This window comes from Bombus vancouverensis, chromosome 3 (assembly GCF_051014615.1).
Source record: "Bombus vancouverensis nearcticus chromosome 3, iyBomVanc1_principal, whole genome shotgun sequence".
Lineage (NCBI taxonomy): Eukaryota > Metazoa > Arthropoda > Insecta > Hymenoptera > Apidae > Bombus > Bombus vancouverensis.
Genome location: NC_134913.1, coordinates 16,627,184 through 16,652,610, shown reverse-complemented (window position 1 = coordinate 16,652,610; position 25,427 = coordinate 16,627,184). Strand labels below are relative to the sequence as shown.

Genomic DNA, 25,427 nt, shown 5'->3' with positions numbered 1-25,427 from the left:
AGTGAGATTAATTATATCAAGAATGCATCTTGGTGAATGCTTTATAAGTTATCATACAAAAAAAAAAAAAAAATACAGAAATTAATATTACAAAATCATATTTTCAAAGATGTAAATATAGATAAATTACTAGAATATAATGTTTTTGTAAGTTAATTCGTATATGAAATCATTTTGCACTAGCTGTAAGATTCATCCGGAGTAGCTGCTACGCCCGGCCGAAAAAGTCCTCGAGTACAAAGGGTTAATTCGTTTATCCTACTTACTCCTCGTTCAACTTTGTCGCACTGATTCTTCGGTATTAAAGGATACACGTTTGCGTACAAGTTAAACTTGTTATAACTAGAACGGTGATATGGCTTTTTAGCCAATGACTCTGCACTTTCTGTGACATCGATCGAGAAAAGTATAGGGGTAAAAAGGGTGTAGGCGGATGTCTTCAATCACCCTCGACTAGAACTTCCGTGAAATCGAGCAGCTGTCGCGTCAAACGTAAGGGAAGATCTCGGCATTCTTTCTCCACTATCCTTTCCCCGTGATTGTTGCTTTTTCCCCGCGGGAAGAAAGAAACTCGGCAAGTTGGAAGCTCGCTGGAATTACGAGTTCGGCTAGTTTCGGGCAACGCATTTAATTTAGAACGAGTCTTTCTTATCCATCGAAACAGACACGCGGCACAGATTTACAAGGGAAATTTCTAAAACCAAGTATTTTTCATCGTTTGCTCTTACTATCAAATATCATCGAGGAAGAATGAAAAATAAGATTCATCGTGACGTTAAAAATTTCTTTTTTTCGCTCCAACTATTTAAGAAAGCAAGTCTGACTACCCTTAACCCTATGCACTCTAGTCCTTAACCATTATCAGACTAAAATTATCAGACGTCTAAAGGTGCGTTCTCGATACCACGAACTAGACATATCTTCGACGTGTATCTTTCGATGTATTTATCCGATGTATCGTAACGTGTTATTCTCCTGTTCCTATTGCAATCTCCAATAAGTAAATTATCATTATTTTAAGCGTATCAGACTGTCTATACGATGTTCCGCTACGAACTGAAAGTTCAAAGTATCGGGACTCTAAACCACAACAAAGAAGAGAACGAAAGACAAGGAAGAGAATGAAAGAGGAAATCGAGGCATACGATTCTTCTCTTTCTTCTCTCGGAGTTTCCAGAGGATTTTTCTACCTGATATCGGATGTTCTCACGAGGCAGAAACGTTTCGGTGCATTCGAACATTCCCACCCGGTAGAAGATTGCACGTAAAGCCCCGGACAGATAGAGCAGCAGAGTTGCTCTTCTCCTCTTGACTGGCCCGAAACCAGTCCTGCCACCGCCCATCCGTGACCCCAGACCCCGTCATCCGGTCGGTTTGCTCGCCGCGGCTTCTCCTCCAACTCGCTTAACCTCCTCGCTCCTTCCTCTTCTACGATGGTCTTCCACGCTTCCTTAACTATCCTCCATCCATGATGTTTTAATTAAGCCGATCCTTGTTCGATAGGGCAGAGGCTGTCGCTATCTCTGTCTACAGTTTCTCTTGTTTATCCTGCTTCTTCTTTTTTCTTTTTGAAACAGGAAGTCTGTTATTTTGTTAGAGTCTTCGGTCTTTAGAGGATGTGGTTTCGCGTCTTTTTCTTTCACTTAAACCTTGCTTTCCTTTCTTTCATTTTCTGCTTTTTTTTCTCCCTCGCGAACGGTGAGTTGCGGTAATTTTTTTGTGGGAGGTTGTCGAGGTGAGTTATGGAGGATGTGATTGATTGGAAATTCGTATTTGCGGTACGGGTGATAGATTTCAATCGACGTTGTAAATTCTTGCATCGTCCTTTCCACGTTGAAGGATTTGACGTGGAAGCGCACTTTTCTCCGATCAAATGAAAATTGAACATTTTCGAAAGCAGCTAACAAGCGTCGTCGAACCTTTCGTTCTTTTACGCAATCAGACGATGAACGTCGAAGATTTTTTTTAAATACTTACATTCATAAATAAAATCGTCGTTCTAACCAAAAGATTTTGCGTTTGCTCGTACAAAGAGAAGTTTTAACTCGCGAGAATGTTTTCCTTTAATCTAGCAAATGTGGCCGATACTAAATATAAACAAACGATTCGAAGCTAATATACGGGCTAATATAAAACAAAAATAGACGCTCAGATACGCAACTTCTGTGCCACGTGATATTACAGAGGGCTGGAAGCTTAAAAAGCCGATGCATCAGAACCGTGCTCGCACTTCCTCTTCCACAACCAAGGCTTCTAAGCTTTTGAGCAGCGTTGCGTCTAATAATTCCGTCTTCTCGAACGTTCAAGCGCGAAAGGTCTCTTCTTTCTCGCATTTCGTTTCTCCGCTCGCGCTTTTCAACAGCCAAGCCCCCCTTTCCTCGCGTTTTAATTAAGCCAAGCTTCAACTTTTCTCAAACAAGATCACGATATTTGACCCCGCCTTGTCCTCGTGAAAGCAACCAAGAAACGGGATTAACGCTCGCCGCGTTGACGTTTCAGGCCGGCGGCGGCCCTTAGTTTTCCTTTCTTTCTTTTCTTTTTTTTTTTTTTCGTATTTTCCGCGACACGAAAGCGAGAAAGAACGGGCCGGCGACAAAACTTCGCAATAGTAACGCGGCCTTTCAGCGGCCGCCAGCCGAGAAGTGCGAAATAATGCGAGCGGATTTCATTCGCGTTGTCAACTCGTGCTGTTTCTCAGCTTTCTTCGTCTCCTGTTGGACGTTGCGCTGCCAGCGTGCAGGTTTAATTAAAGGAATATCGTTTCTTTTTTAATCGCTGAGAATCGTCATCGGTGAATGTTGATTGTATTTTTGATTGCATCGGTGGAGGAATTTTGAAAGACTGTTAAGAGTGAGAGTTCGTGTGAACGAAGGATTCGGGATGAAGAACGATTCGCGAAACGCAAGTGACGATTTGGTTGCGCGTAACAAGAACACGTGTGATACAAGGTCGGTCGAATTGTCTCTGGGATTAGCAACAAAATTTGGGAAACATACGCGAGTATCTTTAGCGAAATTAATATCGACTTCTATTGAGAGAGAAGCGTGATTACGTATAGCTGTTTATTTTCATTGTATATAAACTAACAATCGGACAAAGACAACAATAAACGATAATCTTTTATAAGGAGTGCGGTATATAATTGAACAGATCAAAAAATGCCGTGTGGATCGTTGAAAAGTTGAAAGAATCATTTCAGAGTGGAAAAGAAGAAGAGATTTTTTAGAGAAGTAGGAGTTATTCCAAGATTTGTTTTTATTATCGATATTACTCGACGTATACTTTATTATTCAACGATTAAAAGCCTGCTACAACCCAACGTTTCTATAAGGAAGGAAAGGAAGAGAAAGATGAAGGTAGCAGAGAGTTTATGGACGTGTCTGACTGTCCGATCTGTGACGAGAGTGTTCTACTTGCAAGTGGTTCGAATCAACGATCGCACGAAAGAATCTTTAACGGACGAAGACATACTAAATTTAAAGTGTTTCGGATTTGTGAAAGGAAACTGGTCTGCGTAGAATCTTTACTTTGCTATGCTATACGTAGTATAACGTAGGCGATACACTAATTGTGTATTAGGAAATTGAACGCTCGAACCGTAAAAATATATGAAACTTTCGTAAGTCTGAAAAATTCTGGCAAATTTAAAGCGATAAAATTAAATTTCCAAATTTACATGCAATTTATATTTCATCAGTTTACTAAATATTATAAAATCAATTGCATTCTGTAATCAACAAAAACAATGTCTATTGCAGACATTGCCGCCTCTTCACGACGCGTCAAAGATACGAAATTCACGTTTCATAAGCATAATTACAAAGGATCGTAATTAATCGAAAAGCCGAACAACATTCTCTTCGGAATATCACTCGTATATATAATTCGATTGAAAGTGGCGATTTTTACGATCATTTTCATCGAATGTACGTGTTTTAAACAATTATTTATATAAGAAGTGCATGGAGATATTTTTACGGGAAACAAAATGAGAAAGAGTTGAATTTCATTAGCAGGTTAATTAAACGAGCGACAGGAATAAATATCGAGGATTATAAATGCGAATGACGCTTGGTCACGTGGACGCGTTAACATTGAATTATGTTGGCGTTCACGTGTTCCAATCGACTTTTATAGATCGAGTCGGTTTTATTGGCGCTTTTTACTTCTATTTTTTCTTCTTTCTTTTTCTCTCTCTGTTTTTTCATCACATCCCACGTGCCTCGACACGTTCTCCGCTGCGATTGCTCTTTATTCCGCTCTGTTCGACCATCTGATATGTGTGCATTCGTATTCAGCAAATAATACTACCGCGCCGTTTCGTTCGACACTCGATAACACGTTCGAATCAACTTTCGATTATTTTCTTTTTTTCCATGTTCCTCTCCTATTTCGAGAACATTCGGGGCTTCTCTCGTGAAATTAAACTCTGCATACAGTAGGAGAGTTAAATGTTGCGAGAGAAAAGATGATCGAATGGATATCCGTGAACAGAGTTTTAGAAATAACTAGCTCGGTTTCATTGAAATTATCGTTCTGAAACATTGAAAATACCGTTAAATGCATTTGGATTGTTCGAGTGGTAATTAAAATACACGTCAGTTGCGGAGGAACGGAAGACGAATATGCATAAAGTTAAAAATGTAATCGTACAAATTATAAACATTTGGGTAACTTCAAAATCTCGAACAATTTTACACCAGTTACTTTTTGTAAATTTCAGTAAAAATTGCAAGATCAGTGTACCGTTTCGCGAATGAACGAAATGAATCTCAGCCGGATCGAACGAATCAGACGTAATCCCGCTGCAAAATCTTACGCGTACCAACGATATAGTTCCTTTGGGATTGAAACAAGCTCGCGGAACGTTTGAAAATTGAATTTTCCCTTGAGGGATGGAAACGTTCGACGTCTCCGACCTTTATGTCTCGAACATTATGTTCTCCGCATCGACAGCTGCGACAGGACGCGCTATTTATGGTTTCTGGCCTACATCCCTTCAGTGTCCCAATATATAATCATCCGCGGTGAAATTCACGCGTTCGATTAAATATCGTTCCTTGGCAAGAATGTAATTAACGGGTGGCAAAAAGAAGCTGCGTCAACGATGGAGCCTTTCAACGTCGACGTGGAGCTAACGAGCTTCCAACCTCGTCCATTCTACCGAACGTGATCGCGATTTTTCCGCCTTTCGTTCAAGTTTGACGTTTTCCTTTTATTGTTATAACGTAGGATATGAGAAATATCGTAGTATATATAATGTAGGATATCAGAATTTTTTGTTATTACAGTATAAAATGTATGGACTTTTTGTTATGATATTAGATGAGCGAGTTAATGCAGTTCCTTCAAATTTATCAGCTTTATAGAAGTAACTTATCTTATTCTCAAATATTTCAAAGAATAGCTATCTGCAATTTTTCTTCACGCTGCTTTCAATCGTGAGAATTATTTTTACGATTAAATTTGTATTGTATAGATAAATAAAATTTGTTGGAAACGTCACGGAATCGATTTACATATTTAATAACACGGAATACTAAGTGAATATCTACTAAGAGTGGATGAAAGGAATAAACGCGTTTAAAAATTTTCTTTCCGTTTCGTCGTCGATTTTATGTAAGATAGTTCTAGTTGACGCGTCTCATTTTGTGCATTTAAAAGTCGATCAATGACTTAGTAGTATATAATATGCTTGATTCTGAACACTTAACCTGAATTATCGAAATGCTGCTCTCCAATTTCACTAATGCTTCTCATTAATGGATATCCATCATCTCTATTATCCACCTATATCCGCCTATGCACGTAGAACCTCAAAACTATTTCTGACTAGCATTCAACGTTGACTCGACAATTCGGCTCGCTCTCTCGTCAAGCCATGTAGCTCTGATCAATATCACAGGCAAACAAATCATAGTGACAGTGCTCAGAATTAATTAGAACGAAACAATAATTTTCATCGTCTGTTTCAATTCTACAACAGAAATAACGTACCAATTGGACATGCTACGTCATACTTGGTTAAACATTATACGAATTCTAATAAGAATATCGTACCGATTCTATCTGTTACATCTTCCTTTAAACGTTATACCGATAAATAAATATAATCCTATAAAATAATAAAATAATAATATAATAAAAATATTCTATCAATTCCGTCAATTAAAACTTTCTTAAACGTTGCGTCAAATTTCCAGAGAAAAATGCAAAACAATCATTGGGATCTGTATATCCGAGAAAAAAACTCCTCTGTGAACACTTGCAACTCGAACGAAGAAGAGGTGAATCGAGATATCTAATTAGAGGGAGAAATATTTAAATAGAGGGAGGAAAGAAACCGCGTTGGTTTGCAGACATTTCGATTTCCTTCAGCGTCTACGCTTTTTAAACAGAGCACCGTTGTTCTTAAACAGAGAAAAGAAAATGCACCGGACAAGTTGTTCTTTGACTTATTCCCCAAGCGAAACACGTATAAATCAAGAACAAAGTGTCAAGGTTCAAATTTATTTCTACCTTTCTGCTATTAAATTTGCCCGCGATACAAGAGTCAAACTTTCTTGTAAACTACTTTCGACGCTTCCAATTTTTCTCCAACAAAGTACACGTTAGGAAGAATATTCTCTTGTTCCCTATTTTTCTTCGATATGGAACAAACGGAATTACACGCAAGAATCCGGATTTCTTAATAAAGGCCGCCTAGATCTATTGGATTCAGCACCGTGTGTGTGTGTGTGTGTGTGTCTTCTTATTAACAGTTATCTTATTAACAGTCTTATTGTTATATTACACTGAAAAGCTCGAAATGAGAAGGAACGCTTATGCAAAAGTATCAAGACGCTAAAGTTCCCTTTCAACCTGCTGCCGCCTGCTGCCAAACTCCACCGTAGAAAATCGAATGGAAATCGATCGAGAGATGAGCTACGGGGAGGAGATCGACAACAGGTGCGACGTCGAGGACACGTATTCCGCGCGCGATCGAGCATAGTCGAAGCAGAGGCGGCTGTGAGTGGCCGTGAGTAGGAGGAACGATCGAAGGCACCGATGACCTTGGAATTAATACACCAGCCGGCCGGTCCTTCGTCCTTGACTTTCGGTACGATATATCCCCGCGTGGCTGTTGCGTTAGCCTCTGGTAGCCGCGGCGACCTCATCGTCCCTGGAGAGGAGAAATGAGGAATCGAGCGGCGGGAACGGCACGCATAGCCGGCTTCTTCGGGTGCGATGAACCCGATAACGCTGCCACAGACCGACGTAAAATCGTCCTGGCGTGACGTATTCCATCGCTTATATTCCCACTTGGTCTCGATTTCTCTTCCTAACCGTTATCGAGAACTCACGCGAAATCATTCCTAGGAACTATAATACGCTTGTGGTGTGTCGTGGATGATCATCACCCGAGCAGTGGTAAAAAATGTAAGGGATACCTTAACAGAACGGAACGAGAATAAGGAATAAAAGAACAGCGCGTGAAAAAATATACAGGTTAGCGGGAACTCGCGCGAGATTGCAGCAAGCAACTGAACTACTTGCGGCGTGTCGTGGACGAGATTCGTATATTTATGAGCGAGTTAGAAGAATTGTGTCGTGGAATTGGAATTGCGGTTTCGTCGTCTTGATGGTGGGAATATATCGCGTATTGAAAAGCAGGCTCTTTTTTTTTTGGTTATCATAAATTGAACGGAGGTGGTTGAAAGATTCCCAGGGTTTGAGAGTTGCTATTCGAGGATTTGGTTTGGAGGCTACTTGGTTTTCGAATGGAGAGTTGTTGGAACGTTTTATGGTTTCGACTGGATTATTAGTTGTGCGAATATTTTATATGAAAAATACGATACTCGCTATACGCGCAAAAGCTTATTAAACTAAATTAAACTAAATTAAACTAAATTAAATTAAATTAAAAACTAAAGCTAAATGAAAATAAAAAAAAAGACACTTAAAACTTCCTAAATTTCTGATAACGTGTAAGGATATAAAAGATCGTTTTATTCAAACGATTCGAGCGGCACGAGTTACAGAACAATTTAAAAAGAGGAATCGATTAGGTTGGAATCTCGATGTTGGCGGTTCGAGATGTCGGAGACTGGCCTCGACCGTGTCGCACGGAGATCGCCACTCGATGGTCGATTCCGTTGACCTTGCGGTTAATTTTGAAACTCGCGCGCAATCTCGCCGCGTCGCGTCGCCCGAATTACATCGTAAACAAAGAGAGAAGCTGTTTGTCGCGAGATTATTTTCAGCGCGGCCGATAACCGCGGTCTTTTCCCTCGAAACCACCTGAAACCTGAAATTTCCATTTTTGTCTCGTTCTCGGAACGTTTAACGTGGATCGGTCTTTAATGGATGCGATGTAAATTCGAAGAGAATCTTGATTAATATCTCAGCGAATTTAAAAAGCAAATGGAATTCAGAATAAAAAAAAGATAGTAAAAAAAAATAGAGCGACAATGAATGGCCGAATGAACGAAACAACGAACGAATGAATAGATGAACGTAGTGCAGTGGAAAGAATATTTGGAAAAATAGAATATTTAAAAAGAAAGAGAAGACATATCGAAAGAATCGTGTGCCTTGTGTCTCTGTGATGTTACAGTCACCCGTTGGTTTAGTTCCAATTTTATTTTATGTTTATAAACTATGCAAAACCAAGTCAAATTTCTACACTACCAGATAGACTAAATAAATGCTGTACAGTATCTGTAAAAAGAGAAATTATCGAAAAGTTAATTATTCAACTGGAAGTTTGGAAGATTTCCATATTTTTGTGACAAACAACTATGGAAATCTGAATATTTGATATTAAATTAATATTTAAAAAGAGACTTGTAAAAACGAAAGATGTAAAAACGGAAAGAAGGAAAAGTTGATCGACCAATTTGAACTTTGGAAAGATTCCATATTTTCGCGGCAAGGACTACGTAAATCTTAGTCGATGACTGGCGACAAACTTATGCGTTTGTTTTCCGAAGGTTCCTTCCACTTGATTAAGTCACGATTAATGGAGACGTTTTACGAGACTGCTCGAGAGGAAGCGTCGTTTAAAGTCGGGAAATCGGGAACAAATAGGTCGACGACCTTCGCATAAGGTAGAAGATACTATTTTCACGCGGATAGAAATATCTCTCTATAAATACCCGTGCTGGAGGGTCGACAAATTTTTCAACGCGCATTTCTCAAAACCGCAACTGAGACTTCTTAAAAGAGACTGGATTTCTTTCACAAAAATTTATTACACGTAACCATGAACTTTTTGGGAAAATAGTATCTCGAAAGTCGCATATTCCACCGCGATGCTTTTGCCGCGCTCCTTCAATTTTTATGCGCCAATCTTAATCCTGTTTTAATAAGCAAGGCGAGTTCGAAATGTTCTAAGAAATACTGGCATAAAATTGAAACGAGAAATTATACGTATCGACAATGATGCGTATTCTCATCAAATTTGAGTAGATAATTTTTGAATCGATAAAATTAACGAATACATTAAAATTGTCATTATCGATCAAACTATAACCGACGAAACAAAACGAAGTATCGTAATAGTTTATCATTCGTTCGTAATAATTAATACTTCCCAGACTTCGAGTTACTTGTATACGAATCAACTGTAATAAATCTTAAATTCTCTTTGCCGCAAAGAAGCCAGACTTTATTACGAGAAATATCCAAGAAAATAGATATTTGAGAGAAACGAAAAGAGCAAAAACTAACGATTACTAATCGAGTTATAAATTCCAATTCCTATCTGAATAACAAAAAAAATCACAAAAAAACAAACACCCTGTATGATTCTCTGTGGGATAAATTAAAATTGACTGGAATCTACCATGGAACAATAATTGACGAAACAGTGCCAGGTGTATCGTTCCTTTGACACGTAATTCCTTATACCAATATCAATTTTCGAAAGCAGGGCGATCCATTTTCCAATAGCAGAGCGTGTCTAGCTAACAACGTTTCATCGGTAACCCGTCAGAGATTGGGAATTTCCGTGTAGCCATTAGAACTGGTTTCATCGCGGCGGTGATTCGAGCTGTCCAGCTAGCACACGGTAAAGTTCCTGGCGTAAAACGCTCTAATCCAGCGTCGAGCACGTGGCTGCGTCCGATTAATCACTCTATTACGTTAATCCGTCGCCGTTATTTATCTCACGGGATGTAACGGCCACGCATAATGCCGGAATCCTGCGACGTAACGCGACTGATAATTGAAACGTTAGCGATTCGGCGTGACGCGTGAAAGTCGATACGCGTCGACAATACGCTTGACGCGTTTTGTCGCGAAAAACGAATTTTGTCGGTGGCGATATGAAACGAAGAACACCGGTAACAGGTCTGACTGGACCGAGTCGAAAGTGGGAAATTTCGTTGTTTATTTTTTTAGAGTAGCGTTAGATTTTTCTACGAGATTATTTAAAGTTCTTCCTATTTTTGTCTTTTTTTGTTTACGATAATGAATGCAATTATATAATAATACACTATATAATAGTTTGTACTGTGGACGTTATAGTGCGGATTTCAGGTTAAAAAAATTTAGCATCGCTTTCGTAAGGATTTAGTGGGATTTGAAAACTTTGTGTTATGTCGTTCGATAATGTTTGGAGTATACGTTAGGAGAAATTGACGGAGGGGGCAGTGGGAAACGTTTTGGAATTTTAAAAAATTATAATGTCATTTTGTAGAAACTATTTGGGATTTAATTGGAATTCGAGGAGACGGTGATTAATTGAACCGAAGGATATATAAATTATCTGATAATACTTGGAACGTACACTAAAGGAGGTTGATCTAAGAAAATGGTTCTACGAACGCGTCACGCTGAATGTGCTACGAATTTGTAAATAAATGCGAAACGAAAGCACGATATATGCACTTTTTTTGGTAATGTTACGATGAAAGAGAATATCAGGATCGACGAAAAGGATATTAATTAAAACTTTTATGTCGAATTAAATACTTCCGCAAGGTTTCTTCTGAATCACTCGGACGACAAAGGAAACTAAAACTCGATAGTAACGTTAAACGCGATTTCTTTATTACACCGACGATGAGAAGAGAATACGCCAGACGACACTGCAAATAGAAAGCATGCAGTCTGCTAGAGCGTTGCAAATCGAAGTTACGTAACGTCCAAACGTAAAACATCTCGCAGCATTAACAGAGGAGAAAAAGAAATACCAAGAAAGAAATATGTAAAAAGAAACTTCAATCGTATAGGAAAGGGAAAAAAAGTACGTATATCGGCGCTGTAATCTTCCACTCGATAGCTAGATTATGGATATTCGTGAAAATTCATATATTTATAAAGGCAAATGAAGAAATGGAACCCAAACAGGAATTTGTTTTACCTACTAAACATTATAATAGGCGTTAAACTTTGCATATTTTATGTCACTTTGCGTGTTCTCTCCACATTTGCCCTTTGAAATTTTTCAGAAATGCATAAAAATCCGCAGTCTATCGATAACAAAGATAAAACAAAGATACCTTGACTTTTATATTCTGAAGACAAAAAGAAAAGAAAAGGAGACGAGGTCAATCTTAAAAGTCCGCCCGTAACACCCGCATTTGCGGAACAATTCATCCCGGCGCGGAGCATCTCCCTTTGAATCGAAGTTTTTTTTTCATACGAACAATAGTTGCACGCGTCCTCGAGCCGCAAAGGTAAGGCCACGTCGGCCGCTTGACAGGTGACACCCTGTATATTCGTAGAAAACCCTGGGACGTTTTATTTTCGTAGACACGTGCGATGAATGCGGCCGGTGGAAGAAGATAGTCAAAGTTACATAATGCAGAAGACAATTTTCATTATAACCATCGTCAAGGATTTCCTCCGCTGCACGATCTTGGCAAATTTGTTAGTTTCCTCTTTTCTTTTTCTTTTTTTTTATGACACGAACCTTGTATCTTATCGTTACTTCTTCTGTCACCTAGAATGAACTATCAGTTGCTTTCGTAATTACTATATGCAAGAACAAATACTTGTTGAAATAAAAAAGCGCGATGCAGGAGAAAAATACGGAAGATTAATAATTGTGGTATATCATACTCCATCACAGCGTCAGCAGGTTAAAAGATTTCTATATGAATTGTTCAGAAGCCACATTAATCACCTTCATAAATTGAAAAGTACAGAAAACCGATGATGTTATAAACGCTGTCTTTTAAGTATATTTTAGAATTTATCACCATTTATCTCATCTCTTTCGACCAATCAACTTATGCAAGCGTATCGTTTGTTCCATGAGAATTAAATCTTAATAATGAGAATTAAATACGCAGTGAAATGAAGAAATGAATGAAAAGTGGAATCGTGATCAGCTTGGCTTCCTAGTGGCTCGTATATCGTTATACCATCGACTGTATCGTGTGCTGGACAATAATCGAACTCCAAACGTTACCAACTAAAGCAGTACACGCTATGAATTCCCTTCGTTAGAGCAATGAAAAACGCGCAGCCAAAAGTATGCATATTTATACTGTGTCGAAACCGCTAAATATAAAACAAACATCGAAACGAAGAAAATTCACGAAAATCCGCCATGCTTGCTACCTAAAAATTCTACTGGTGTTAAAACAAGCGGCGTCTAAAAATCACCGCGTAAAAGATTCAAAAACGAATAACCAGCGAATTCGAACGAGTCACGCGAAGCGCAAATTCGATTCACCTTGTGGCTAACCACTATCGTAAAAATTTATTTTCACACGCGCCGATACAACCGATAAACTAAACGAACGTGCGGAAACAGAGAGGTACGATGAACATGCATGTGACTTATGACAAATCATCGACAACTCGTTAAAATCTTTATGGATGTTATTTCGTTGTATATTTCATTAGTTCCTACGTAATAACTTTTCGATAACTTAAACGATCTTACCGTAAGGTTTAGATCCATTCGTTTTCTCGTTCATGAGAACACTTTTTCTTGCTCAGCCTCCAAGTGCACGATAGTTTCTCGTTCCTTCGCTATTATATCAAAAGCTAATGCTGTCGCATAATATACAACGACATTTCATTACTCTATGTACGCCTGGAGATTGAATTTTAAGACGTCGAAGCTCGGCTAACCCAGATAATAATCCTACCTCACTCGTAGAATCGACAAAACAAGTGCATCGAGGATAACCACCCCGCGTCTCGAGTTATTAGTGCGAGGGTGTGCGAAGTCCTGCGGTGGAAAGAGAGATGGGACCAAGAGAGAGACTTTAATTACCGGCGGGTGAATTCGCAACCGGACGCACCCACGGGGCAGATTACCCCGGTAATATTACCGAGTTTTATTGCGGAGAGAGAAAAGTCGAGGTCTGAATGCGGCATGACTCACGGCACACTCATCTGGCACCGATGTTTCTGCTCTTATTGCAGCCCCTCGTCACTCCCTTGCCCTCACCACCCCCGACTGTGTCATTCCTGTTTCTCTTCCACGCCGACTTTCACCCTTCGTCTTCCCCTTCTTTTTCTACGTACTCTTCTACAGTTTGCTCGCGAAAACATTTCAACTCTCGCCATAGGAAATTTTTGATGTGCGTGTATCGCAGTACAAAACACGTGGAAATTTTATTAACGCTGTAACGAAACGCGCTGTCACGATCATTGTGTCGATAAAATTTGGAACACATGTAAAAGCGTACATAGAAGTTAAAAATATCTATCGCAAACGTACGTTTCGTAAAAATATTCATCCGCAACAAGAACAGCCGTCTTAAACGTTAAATAATCCAACAGACAATAAACAACAAAATTATAAAAACTGACTTAGGCTTATCGGTGCAATTGATAATTGTCTTGACTATTTCGATACTTTTGCGATCAGGTTTCACATTAGTCTGAAACGTAACTAATACGATCGCAATAATCGAACCTCGTTGCAGTTCCAATGAAATTTCAAAATCTTTTCCGTAACCTACGCATCTAGTTATATTTATATATTTTGTATTGCACGTATTCATCAAATATTTCTACGAGTGTTCGCATACTTTCGTGCGTTACTGTACTCTCGATTCTTCGAAAACCAGCCTGTTTCTTCGTACGCTTCCTTGTCTCACTTCACCCTTCAACGGGAAACCTACCCTTAACCACTGTGTACCTCTCTTCGTTGCTGTCCGTTTTCAGGTCTCTCCTTCGTTTCACTTCCGTCGTTCCTTCACCCTTTCTCCGGCGATCCTTTCCACCCCCTCGCATCGGTCAGGTGACTTTTTTCCTCGATGCTCTTCGTTCGTCAGCCAGGATGCGAGAATGAAAAGGCTGACGTTTTTATACGCCTGTCGACGACGATGAAGACTCTGTTTCTCGCTCGATCGGTCTCCATCCACGGTAGTGTCGCGTCGAGACTGAGCTTCGCGAAGGGAAGAAAGGGATGCACGAGAAACTGGCGACGAAATAATTACGCGAAAGGGAGTGACACTGTTCAGTACCGTGGCCGTAATGCGCATTACATATCGCGAATAACGTTCCACAGTGCGCATTTAACGCGCTACGTAGATGGTACGAGTATGACGTGTTAATAACTGGCTTAGCGTCGCGCGTGTACAAAATTTTCCATTCTTCGTGCTGTGCTTTCTCTGGAAAGTTTGATCTTTGATCCCTTTGTAATTGCATTCATAATTTTACGCGAGGAAGAAATACGGTTGATCAATGTTTCTTCTTTTAAGAAGGAACCAACTGTTTAAAGTGGTGGTAAAAGCAATTCGTAAGTAACTTTGTACGTAAGACAAATTGTGCCTTAAATTTTAAGTTTAATCTAGTAGCATTTTTAAGTACGAAGCATTAAATAAGGAATTCCTTCTCGGATATGTACCGTTACACGCGGAAAGTTAATTGAATTTTAAAAGTAGATTTTAACGGGCCATTTTATATTTTCTGCGAGTTTTTAAGCTAATTGGACTTTACTAAACTAGGATTTTATTAAAACGAAGGTACTACTAGTTGCTTGTTTTCTACGAGTATAACCTTCCCTCTAAATACTCTTAATAAGTTTAATTCAATATTTAACAATACGTACAACTGTATTCGTGAAAGCCACGCATAAAATCGTAATTAATCGTAACTGAACTTCATGAAGGATCCACTTGTCTGAATAATTCCGAATAAATAAACCTCGCTAATAATATATTGTATCAGACGATCCGACAAAAGATATAATGGGAAACGCGGAAGCCAGTAAGTACGAAACTCCATTTAGAAACTAAAATTATTCTTATTAAAAAAAAAATTCCACCCATCCCCTTCTCGAGGAAGGAATTCAATAATATTCTACCGCCGTGAAATTGAATAATATTCCACGGAACGACAATGAAATAATTATTACTCCCATGAAACGGTTACTCGAGATGAAATGTTTGGCAAGCGACACGCGTGTCCATTTGGAAGGGATTACACGAGCGTTTATCCACAGCTCCGCGACACTCGACGTCCGTTAGTCAAGCTGCCACCCCTTTTCGTAAACCCTCCGAGGGGCGGCCCGGTAATCTGTCCTGTATTCAACTCGCGCCCCCATTTCAATCCCCCGTACCAGCTTATGTATAACAAACCCCCAGCCCCGTTGCTGCCTTGAACACATATCGTTTCGCCTCGCGGTTTCGCGACTAAGGGGAACCAAGAACGGTGAACGAGGGTGAGAATGCGAGTTCGAGCAGCGTTGATTTTAATATACGAATACGATGAACGTAATGTTAATGGTTGACTTCTAGAAAATCAGTTATTTAAAGTTCCGTTTGGCGTATATTATAACGAGGAATGAAAATTGATTTTTCTTTTCTTTTTTTTTTTTTTTTTTTTGTAATTTGATTAAACCTGTAATAGACACGTTCTTGGTGTAAACTTGGGCATGCTCGATATCGTAAACGTTTTATTTGGTTTGACCATTTGTCTTCGTAGATTGGAGATATTTTATGCCGAGGTATGTGGACGGAGTGTTTTAATAAAAAAATAGTAGGAAATTTAAGCGGTACTTTCACGAATTAAAATAAAATAGAAGCGAAGGAAGAGAAATCGCGTTCGCAGGAAATAAACAGAGTGTCCAATGTAATTTTTTATGTTGCGTTATAAGAGCATCCTTTAAACTTCATATCTATTTTTGTACCTAATTGCGCTCTTTTTGCGATTACGAGGAAGATTGAATTATTTTATACTGACAAACCGAAGAATAATTTATACGTTCACGGGTTAATTTTCAAAGTCGATTAAATTAAGGTAGAAAGAAGACGGAGCAAACTGGAATATAAAAATGTCGGAAGAAGAATCCTCGCAAGATCCTTTTTCTTTTCTCCTTTTTCTCGCTGATAATAAGGACAGGTTTCTTGTTCGATCCGGATTTCAATTTAAAACAGGTTTTCGGCGCGCGCACCGTGCGAAATTACCATCGACGAAGGACGTTTCGCGATTCGATGCAATTTGTCGTCGATGACGAGCACTTAGGGGACGCGACCCACCGTCCCACTTGTTCCGTTCAATAAAATGTTAATAATCCTGTTTCCATGAACCATCAGCGCGACTCTGTACTCATATCGCTATCGTTTATCCGGTAAATTTAAAAGTACCGTGGCTACAAAAAATATTTCCATATCATTTCATTCATTATAGCATTCACATCGCTAATTGTTAAATTGCTACGCACGATGTGTCGTTTCCTTTACCAACTAATATTTTCGAACTCGATGCAGAATACAAAATTGCACATTTACGAAAATTATCGGGATCGCGTTTCTAGAATTTATAAATACAAGTTCCTGAAATGGAATTGCTGTACATTCTTCGCTGGTAGCATCTCTTAAAGTAATTTATATTAGGTTGTCCGAAAAGTTTCTTTCGTTGTATAAGGAAATAATACAATGTTTTTTGTTTTATATTAGTTTATTGAATTATGCACGAACAATAATAATAAAAATGGAACGAAATGAATCATACCTAATTCAATAAAATAATATAAAACAGAAATTGTAATTTGATTAAACCTGTAATAAACACGTTCTTAGTGCAAACTTGAGCATGGTCGATATCGTAGGCGTTTTATTTGCTTTGAACATTTATCTATTATCACTCATCTATTATTATTCATCTATTATCGCTCATTTATTATCAGCTTATGAAACGAAAGAAACAACCTAATACGCTAGAAAATTGGCCAGCCGGAATAGAGAAACTTTAAAATTTTAGAACCGCGCATATCTCTTACTCGAAATTTTATGCGACAAAGGGACAGATTCTCGATATTACTATGATAATTGTTTTGTCTTATATTATACACCGAAAGTAGGAAATAGTTTAATTTTACGGATTGGTATGTCACGAGGATATGTTCGGTGGATAATCTGCGGTGAATGTATGCGCATTTGTCGAGTCGAGTGAAGAGGCTCTAACGACCTGGCGCAGGAATTTTGTGAAAATCGAGGTCGCGCGTTTCGCCTCCTCGATGAGAAACATCCGTGTCTTTTCAGGTTTTAGAACGATAATGGCTCGTCGGAAAGTTTGATTGTCTTGGAACGTGGCTTGGTTACCGCGCTGCGAGGAATTCGGTACAGGATTCGAAATATATAGGAAGAGGCAGTTCCTATTTTAGACTTTAGGGGTTCGAGGATTTAGGAAATTGGAAATTTAATTTGAAAAGTTGCGAAATACGACATTTTGAAATATCGGTTTGTTGTTTGGCAAGTTGGGAATTTGGCATGTTGACAGTTACAAGTTTGAGAATTAAGAACCACGGAAACGTCATAAGACGTTTTAAGATCCGTGAATCTACAGATTTATGAATTTTTTAACTTCTTCGTTTAGGCATTCTAGAGCTTCTGAGTGACTGGAAATTGAGAAAGTTAGGAAATTCAAAATTCGAGATCCGGGAGTTTAGAGGTTTAGGAAGTGTAAGAATCTAAGAATGCAGGAACTTCAAAACTCGTGGATCTGAGAATTGAACAATTTCTGGACTTATGATTCGGAAGTAGAAGTTCAAAAGTTTCACGATTTAACGATCTGGAAGTTTACAAGATGTCTGAATTTTCAAATCCACGAGCGTAGAAAGTTTAAGATTTGGCAACCTGCGAACTTAAAAACTCGCGAACTTAAGAATCGTCGAATTCTCGTACTAAGTATAATCCGTTTTTGTTTCAGGCCTCAAATACCTTCATTCAGCCAGAATCCTGCACAGGGACATAAAACCAGGGAACTTACTCGTGAACAGCAATTGCGTACTAAAGGTAAGTAAACTAACCGAAACAAAGTGATTAAGCTGGCTAAATCTTCCAAACTTCTTCGCTATCAACGTAAAAAAAAATAATAAACGAGAAAATAAGGGAAACCATCGATCTTTCTACGGAATTAATAACGACGAAATTATGAATCTTATTCGCGAGCAGATCTGCGACTTCGGTTTGGCCCGAGTGGAGGAACCCGATCAGAACAAGCACATGACGCAGGAAGTGGTGACGCAGTATTATCGCGCACCGGAAATCCTGATGGGAGCGCGACATTATACCGCAGCCGTGGACGTTTGGAGTGTCGGTTGCATTTTTGGCGAGCTTCTTCGTCGGCGGATACTTTTTCAGGCACAGAGTCCTGTGCAACAGGTTAGTCCTTTAACCATCAATTAACGAATTTCGCTTTCTTCGATGACATTTCATTTGAAAATTGGACGCGTTTCTCATACAAATACACGCAAATATCCGTGCCACGAGTGAACGTTTTAAATTCGCCGGTGTATCGCCAATTTCTCTTGTAATTCTATGCGAATAAGTTAATTTCATAACGCAAACAATAATTGCAATTTCCTCGATCCTTTACTATTGTACTTTGCGACGAAACTCTACGAAAATGGAGTGATCTGTCAGGTAAAAGTATGTTCATCCACCAACAATCATCATCGACAAAGTTCTACGACGACAAATGGCGGGAGAATCTTGCCTGTTCTCCGAGTATAACGATTTATTTTCTTTCGATACGTGCAAAGTTTCTGCGGCCGGAGTGAAAGTGACGAAGGAAGGAGAAGACCAGGTTCTAAAATCGAGAACATTTTCATTCGCTTTGCAGCTGGAACTAATCACAGAATTGCTGGGCACGCCGACCCTCGAGGACATGAGGTTCGCGTGCGAGGGTGCGAGATCTCACATGCTGAGGCGCGCACCAAAGCCACCCTCGTTGACGGCCCTCTACACCCTTAGCAGCCAGGCGACGCACGAGGCTGTCCATTTGCTCTGCCAGATGCTAGTCTTCGATCCCGTAAGTTTCATCACGCTCAGCTATCGTTACGACATAATGTGCCGACTTTATAGGATTGTAATTTATATGATTGGAATTTCGAGCATAGAATATATCGAGTATAAAGCTTGCTCGTATAGGTGTACAACTTTATTAGGAAACAGCACTAAACACGACTGGAAGTTGCGAGTACATTTTGCTAACATTTGTACTCGATAAATACGACAGACTTTCTTCAAACGAATGAATCTGTCGTTAAAAATGATAATCGATATACCGGTTGCGAAGAAACTTGGGCGAGGAACTGCGAAAGTTGGTCAACTTCTTTGCAACAACTATTCTAGCTACTACCATGCTGCATGATAGATCGACTCTGAAACTCGTAGTTATGTTTACGAAGAGAGACGTGCAAGTTGCGAGCGAGGATGTGCCCTTATCAACATCCGTGGCGACGCGATAAGTCATCGAACTCCGTCATCGTTCCATTCGAGAAACTTCCAACGGTTCACGAAACTGTACATCGAACGAATTACAACCGATCTTTTCAATTAACAAAATAAGAAACGGAAAAATGTCGAAGAACAAAAGACCGTGAAAAGTTTCGCGTGGCAGTTTGTAAAAAATATTTCGAGCGACGACCGCGACATAGTAAAATTCTCGCGGACATCGTGTTTGTATAATACGAAAGTCGAGATAAAATCTTTACTGTCGACTGTCCAGCTTAAAAAGGAGGAAAGCGGCGCGAAAAGAGAAGAAACGAAAAAGTCAGAAGAAATCGTGTACACTCCGGTTCATAAGCGTTTTACGATACTCGATGTTCTCACACACGCTAAAAACGTGTATTGTATAATTATCGAACGAGATAAAAATTACCGATCGCTTTTCAACTTTATCTCACTTTCTTTAGAAAGATGCGAAAACATTGTCAATTTCGCGCAATGTGGAATATTAAAAATACTTGTGAACGAGAGTGTAGATCGAAACACGTAGCTTTTACAACTGGCAGCCGCCACATTCGTCAGGATTTCGGTAAAACCAACACAGTCTCGGCAGTTATTGGCTTCGTTCGAACGAGATCGGAGCCGTCTTTGTAGGTTGTCGAGTAGTTATTAAAGCACGGGAATACGCCAACGCAGCCTACTTTCCTGAATCTCGTCCTCGAACTCTCGTTTACGTTTAGATCGTTCGTACGACACGCTTAACTTCTGTAAAACCGCGTGTGATCGTTTTAACTCGGTTGATATTAAGACATCAAGCGCTCAGAACGGATTGAATAATGGCCACTCGAGTGGCCATTTTCAGTAACAAACAGAGAATAAAATGGAGGCATGAATAATCGAGATGAAGTTCCAACGTAGCTTTCAGAAGGCGTTAAAACCGTTCCTCTCGTGAAACTGTTGATTCATCGTTCGTAAAACTAAAACTGCGGGGCTATTACCATTTGCGAAACTTTTCGTGGATTTTCGTTCTTTCTACAGCGTTGCTCCGATACTTTTCCCTAATTTTAGATCGTCGTTGTTTAAGAAACAACAGGGAAGCTTGGTTTCGTCGAGGCTTCATTAGAATCCGAAGTTTCTCGAATGGAAAGAAACGAAGGGGGATAAAGATGAAAGTTGAAGGCGGCAGAAGAAATATGTTAACTCTGAGGTTCTTAGTTTCGATTCGCCAAGGACTTTGTTATGTAGAGCGTGTTTCAAAGCGAGAAGGGTGAATTAACGAAAGAACTGAAACTAAGGACAAGGGATTTCCTAACGTAAAATAATGTTTTCGCGCAAACGTTATTCTATTTCTATGGTCGAGTCCATAACGGTAAATTCGCTAATAAAGATCCGTAATCCGACAACGAATAAGTCAACGGATGAGGAATTTCCATATCGTAGATATTTTCAAATCAATGAAAAGATTCTCCCTTTCTTTAACGCTAGAACTACCGATAGTTAACACGAAGCTATTTCTACCAAAACCAGTGAAAATGTCTGGGCTTTTAAAAAATACGTAATAATGGAATATTTTTATATTTAATGATTTTTTACTTTCTTACGAAAGGAATTTCATGTTATATAGTACATTTTTGGCATTATTAATCCATCTGGGACCATTATCCCTACACGAGGGTTGATACGTTTATAAAATTGTAGAACCAATCTTATCTGCTGCTGTGGTATTTCTAGTGTTAGCATCTAGCGATCTAGCGATCGATCCGGAATTTTCCTGATAACTGATATCGTCATATCGAATGATACGAAGTAAAAATTTGAAAAACGTGTGGGACGTTGTACAAAACGAGGAAACTGGTTAATTGGGGTTCGATAAACAGATTGCAGAATCCTTTTACACTTTGACAAGTACCGGTCATTCCTATTGGTATTGGTATAAGTATCCTTAATACAAAATTATTTTGAGTTTGAGTACATAAAAAACAAAATAAAATTCGTTATATTATTCTTTTAGTTACCGTTGCGAAAGTCATTACATCATTGCGGAAAAAATATAACACGAAGTAGAAATTTAAAAATAAAATTGTAAAACCAGTCAATTTGACTGATGTGGTAGTTCGAGTGTTAACGAAGAACAATCTCTTCTTTCTTTTCTAAAATCTATTATTCCCATTTTTCTAATCTAAAGCCAATCTACGTGTCTCGATCTGGAAATAACGATGACGTACAAACTTATTAACGATTAACCGGTAATTAGTTAGCGATCTCAGTCGAGCAATCCGTTCGAACAGTGGCCGTAAATTCGTTTTCGTCCCTAACCGTGTTGGAACTCGGGTTTTTCCTACCTCTTGGGAGATTAACACGGTTAACTGTCCCCGTAAATAGCCGGAGTCGGCCGAGATCGATCGTTTTCGAGAGGCGGGCTTCGCGTCGTGTATCGATCGTTCGTTGACCCCGTTCACGAACTTCTCGCAGGACAAGAGGATCACCGTGGTGGATGCACTGGCGCATCCTTATCTGGACGAGGGGAGACTGAGATATCATTCGTGCATGTGCACGTGCTGTTACACGACCAGCGGAGGCTTGAGACAGTACACGGGGGACTTCGAGCCTGCCACGTCTCATCCGTTCGACGATCTCTGGGAACGGAAGCTCACCACCGTGCAGCAGGTGAAAGGTAAGAATCGTACAGATCGAAGAACGTGTACTTTAAAAAACGATACTTCGATATCGAATGATTTTTACACAGATTTCACGTTAAGCTTAAGTCGGAGTTTATTAGGTTGGCGTGTAGGAAGTTTTGTTTTTTCTAAGTTCGAATTTGACAGGTTGATAGCGTTAAATTTTCCTATTAAGATATGGAATCAGAGAAAAGACGTTTGATATGGATTATGTTTACTCGGTGTGTTAAGAAGCTTTATGTTAGAAATCGAAGCGCATGAACATTTTTATTAAATGTGTGATATTATCGATTATTATTTCATTAGCTATGTATGATATTTTATAGAGACTACGTACAATTAAAATTTGAAAATGGAAGAGAAAATTTCATATACACCAACCTAATGATTCTAACGAATATAATTTTCTTTTCATGCTGATTTTGTCGTTGAACACGATATGTGAAGCTTCTTCCTGGAAATATATCGATTGGCGAATGATGATTTTTTATAATAACAGATGAAAGATCGTAGTTCGGTGGAACACGAAAATCGGAACATGATCGAACATAAGAAGAGCGACCTAGATTATATCGGATTCACGAGACAGAGTATCTGAGGGATGTAGTTGAAAAGCTGCCACGCCAGGAACAATTGGTAGATAGGATATTGTCCGATTTTGTCGGAGAATATCGCTAAAAGTAGGTTTTCATGGTCGCTATTTTGATATTTTCTAGAAAAAAGTGTGTCCTACTCTACCAGCTCTGAGGTCTGTTTCTTCGCTCGACGATGATTTTATAGAGATCTTTCGCCAACTATCTAAGACGCTCCCTATCGCCATCGAAGTAAACTAGAAAATCGGAACGAATAGCCACCGAAAACTCTCGATACCAAGTTCCTCCGTAAAACAGAAAAACAAATTTATTTTCCCACCGTTCAGCAACTTTGGATCAACATCGAGCGAAGAAACTTTACGCCGCAGGGTAACAGAGATTCAATAACGCGAATCGATTTCTCGAAGGGTGCTAATAAACCGTACCGTAACCCACGAAGCTCGTGAATTTTCCACGGTATAGAATTCCACGATTTTCAGACAGTTGCACCCACCCATCGAACCAACGTTCCAAATTACTCAACGCTCTCGTACGCTCATTTTTAGGGTTGTAGTTTTTAGTGTCAGATTCAGCTTTCACTTCGGATTCACGCGTCACGTTTAAATTAGACAATGAATAAGAAAAAGTAATTGCAATTCCTCTCTACGTATTATATGATAACCGAATTTATGAATACTAGTAACTTGTATTAGTACCAATAGTTACGTGAGTGTAGTATTTTATCGACCATATCGATTTAATTTTGCGCTATAGTGACTCGTATAACTGATAACCGTATTCGTGGTCCGATAACGAGGTACTCTCAACGATTGCTAATAAAGCGCGGAAACGAGCGAAGAATTATTATCGAAAGGGTGGATTTTCCGAGCAGCTCGCGCGACACGACACCGTATTAATCGCGGGTTTTCAGCTGGAGAGAAAAATGCATCGGTGTGACTCACGCTGGATTATTAATAGTAAACGTCTTGGACACGTGGCTGGAACCGTACGCGGAACAACGATGCGATAGACTGTTGCGTGCGTTCGCGAATACGACCGCGATAAATCATCGTTTATCAGTGGGGGTCCGACTAGTTATCGCAGCCGACTTTCTTCCAAAGTAATCGTCGGAGAAACTGGGTCTAATATCGCGGTTAAAAATTGCACGCCATTCGTTCGTTAGGCTGACTGAGGGGGCTACTTCGGCGTGAATTGTGTATCCCCTTCGAGAAACTTATTTTCCAGATGTCTTAGGGTGCTTAAAACTCTGATATTCAAAGATATTTAATATTTAAATTTCTCCTTAATCTCTTACTTTATGAGTCTTTCTATTATTCCACGTGTTGCCATTTGCATTTATCGTCTTAACATGCTGTCGGATGGAAAATGATATAGTACGAGTAATTTGTATTCAGAAATCTTCTAGCGAGCTTGTAATATGAAATTAAACTCGGAATTGACGTTCAAATTGGTTAGAGGTATACGTATTTATCTTTATCGTACTTGCATCAATGAAAAATATCCTTTATACTCGACCGTTCTATAAAACTTCTTTTCTTTTTAAGTTTGTTAGAAATACGATTCATCTTTGTCGTGTTTAGATAGATATACAATACACGAGATCAAATTTCTTTTGTGAATTCTCAAATGTTTTTTAATCTCTAAATTGTTATATAGCTTTAGGAGAAATTTTCACATTCCATCGAATTTTAAATCCACGAAAAAGGGGTCTTCTCTTTGCCTCGTTTAAAAATTTCCTAGATTTTTCGTAATCTTGCATTTTTATAAATTTCATCTTCGTAATACGTACGTAGAATAAAACGTACAATTGTATATTAGATTTATATGGTCCCATAAGAAATTATTCCCGTTTGGATACATGCTACCGTGCATTTTTTAAAATATAGCGCCTTTGTTCGATCTATAAACGCCAACAGAGGCACGAATTCGCATTAAATTACGCCTATTGAGCTCGCGCCACATAATAAACTCGTACAATTATCGTAGACGGCGCGTCTAACGCGTTTGATTTCGCATTCGAGTTTGTCATACGACAGGCATGCGATGCTCGTAACGAGTAATCGCGTTTGTCGAGTTGTTCCGACTGGAACAGTCGCGGACGGCTGCACGTGTCCAAGAAAGGTGTCGTAAGACGAAACGCGCAAATCGTATAGCTACGAACAAAGAAGTTCTCGATGGATGCCAGAACGCTTTCTGGAAAGTTTCTAATTTTGTATTTTATTTGTTATTATCGTCCGCACACGAAGAGCTGGTTGAGTGTTAATGTTCGTCGTATTATCCTAATTGTAGTCGTGCATGTAGATATAGAACATTTAGAAACATATCGTAGACTGAGAATTCTATTGCGAAGAATATTTTGTAATTTCAAAGAAGGTCGGAAATGTTCTACAGAAACGCAAATGTAAGAACAAACTTTCGGTAAATCGAATCGTTTCAGAAAAATTCCAATTGTAAGGTGATGTAGAACTGGGAAAGAGCTTTTATAAACTTCTATAAGACCACGAATACGGAAAGAAAAGTAACTGAGA

At 39.1% G+C, this 25,427-nt stretch overlaps 1 protein-coding gene and 1 long non-coding RNA gene across 3 annotated transcripts in view; one reads left to right on the top strand and one right to left on the bottom strand.

Annotated features, from left to right (window-relative positions):
• LOC143302498 (uncharacterized) overlaps nucleotides 1–25,427 on the bottom strand; it is a 200,804-nt gene that overhangs the window by 132,950 nt on the left and 42,427 nt on the right. The window lies entirely within an intron of this gene.
• The window catches only part of nmo (serine/threonine-protein kinase nemo), a 229,945-nt gene that overhangs the window by 182,740 nt on the left and 21,778 nt on the right, over nucleotides 1–25,427 (top strand). For both annotated transcript variants that reach the window (XR_013058070.1, XM_076617408.1), the window contains exons 5-8: nucleotides 18,106–18,191; nucleotides 18,351–18,560; nucleotides 19,021–19,209; nucleotides 22,101–22,302. Coding sequence is in view for 1 of the 2 variants with exons in the window: in XM_076617408.1 (XP_076473523.1) it covers nucleotides 18,106–18,191; nucleotides 18,351–18,560; nucleotides 19,021–19,209; nucleotides 22,101–22,302 (687 nt within the window). In the remaining variant the exon portion in view is untranslated. The remainder of the gene's footprint in view (nucleotides 1–18,105; nucleotides 18,192–18,350; nucleotides 18,561–19,020; nucleotides 19,210–22,100; nucleotides 22,303–25,427) is intronic.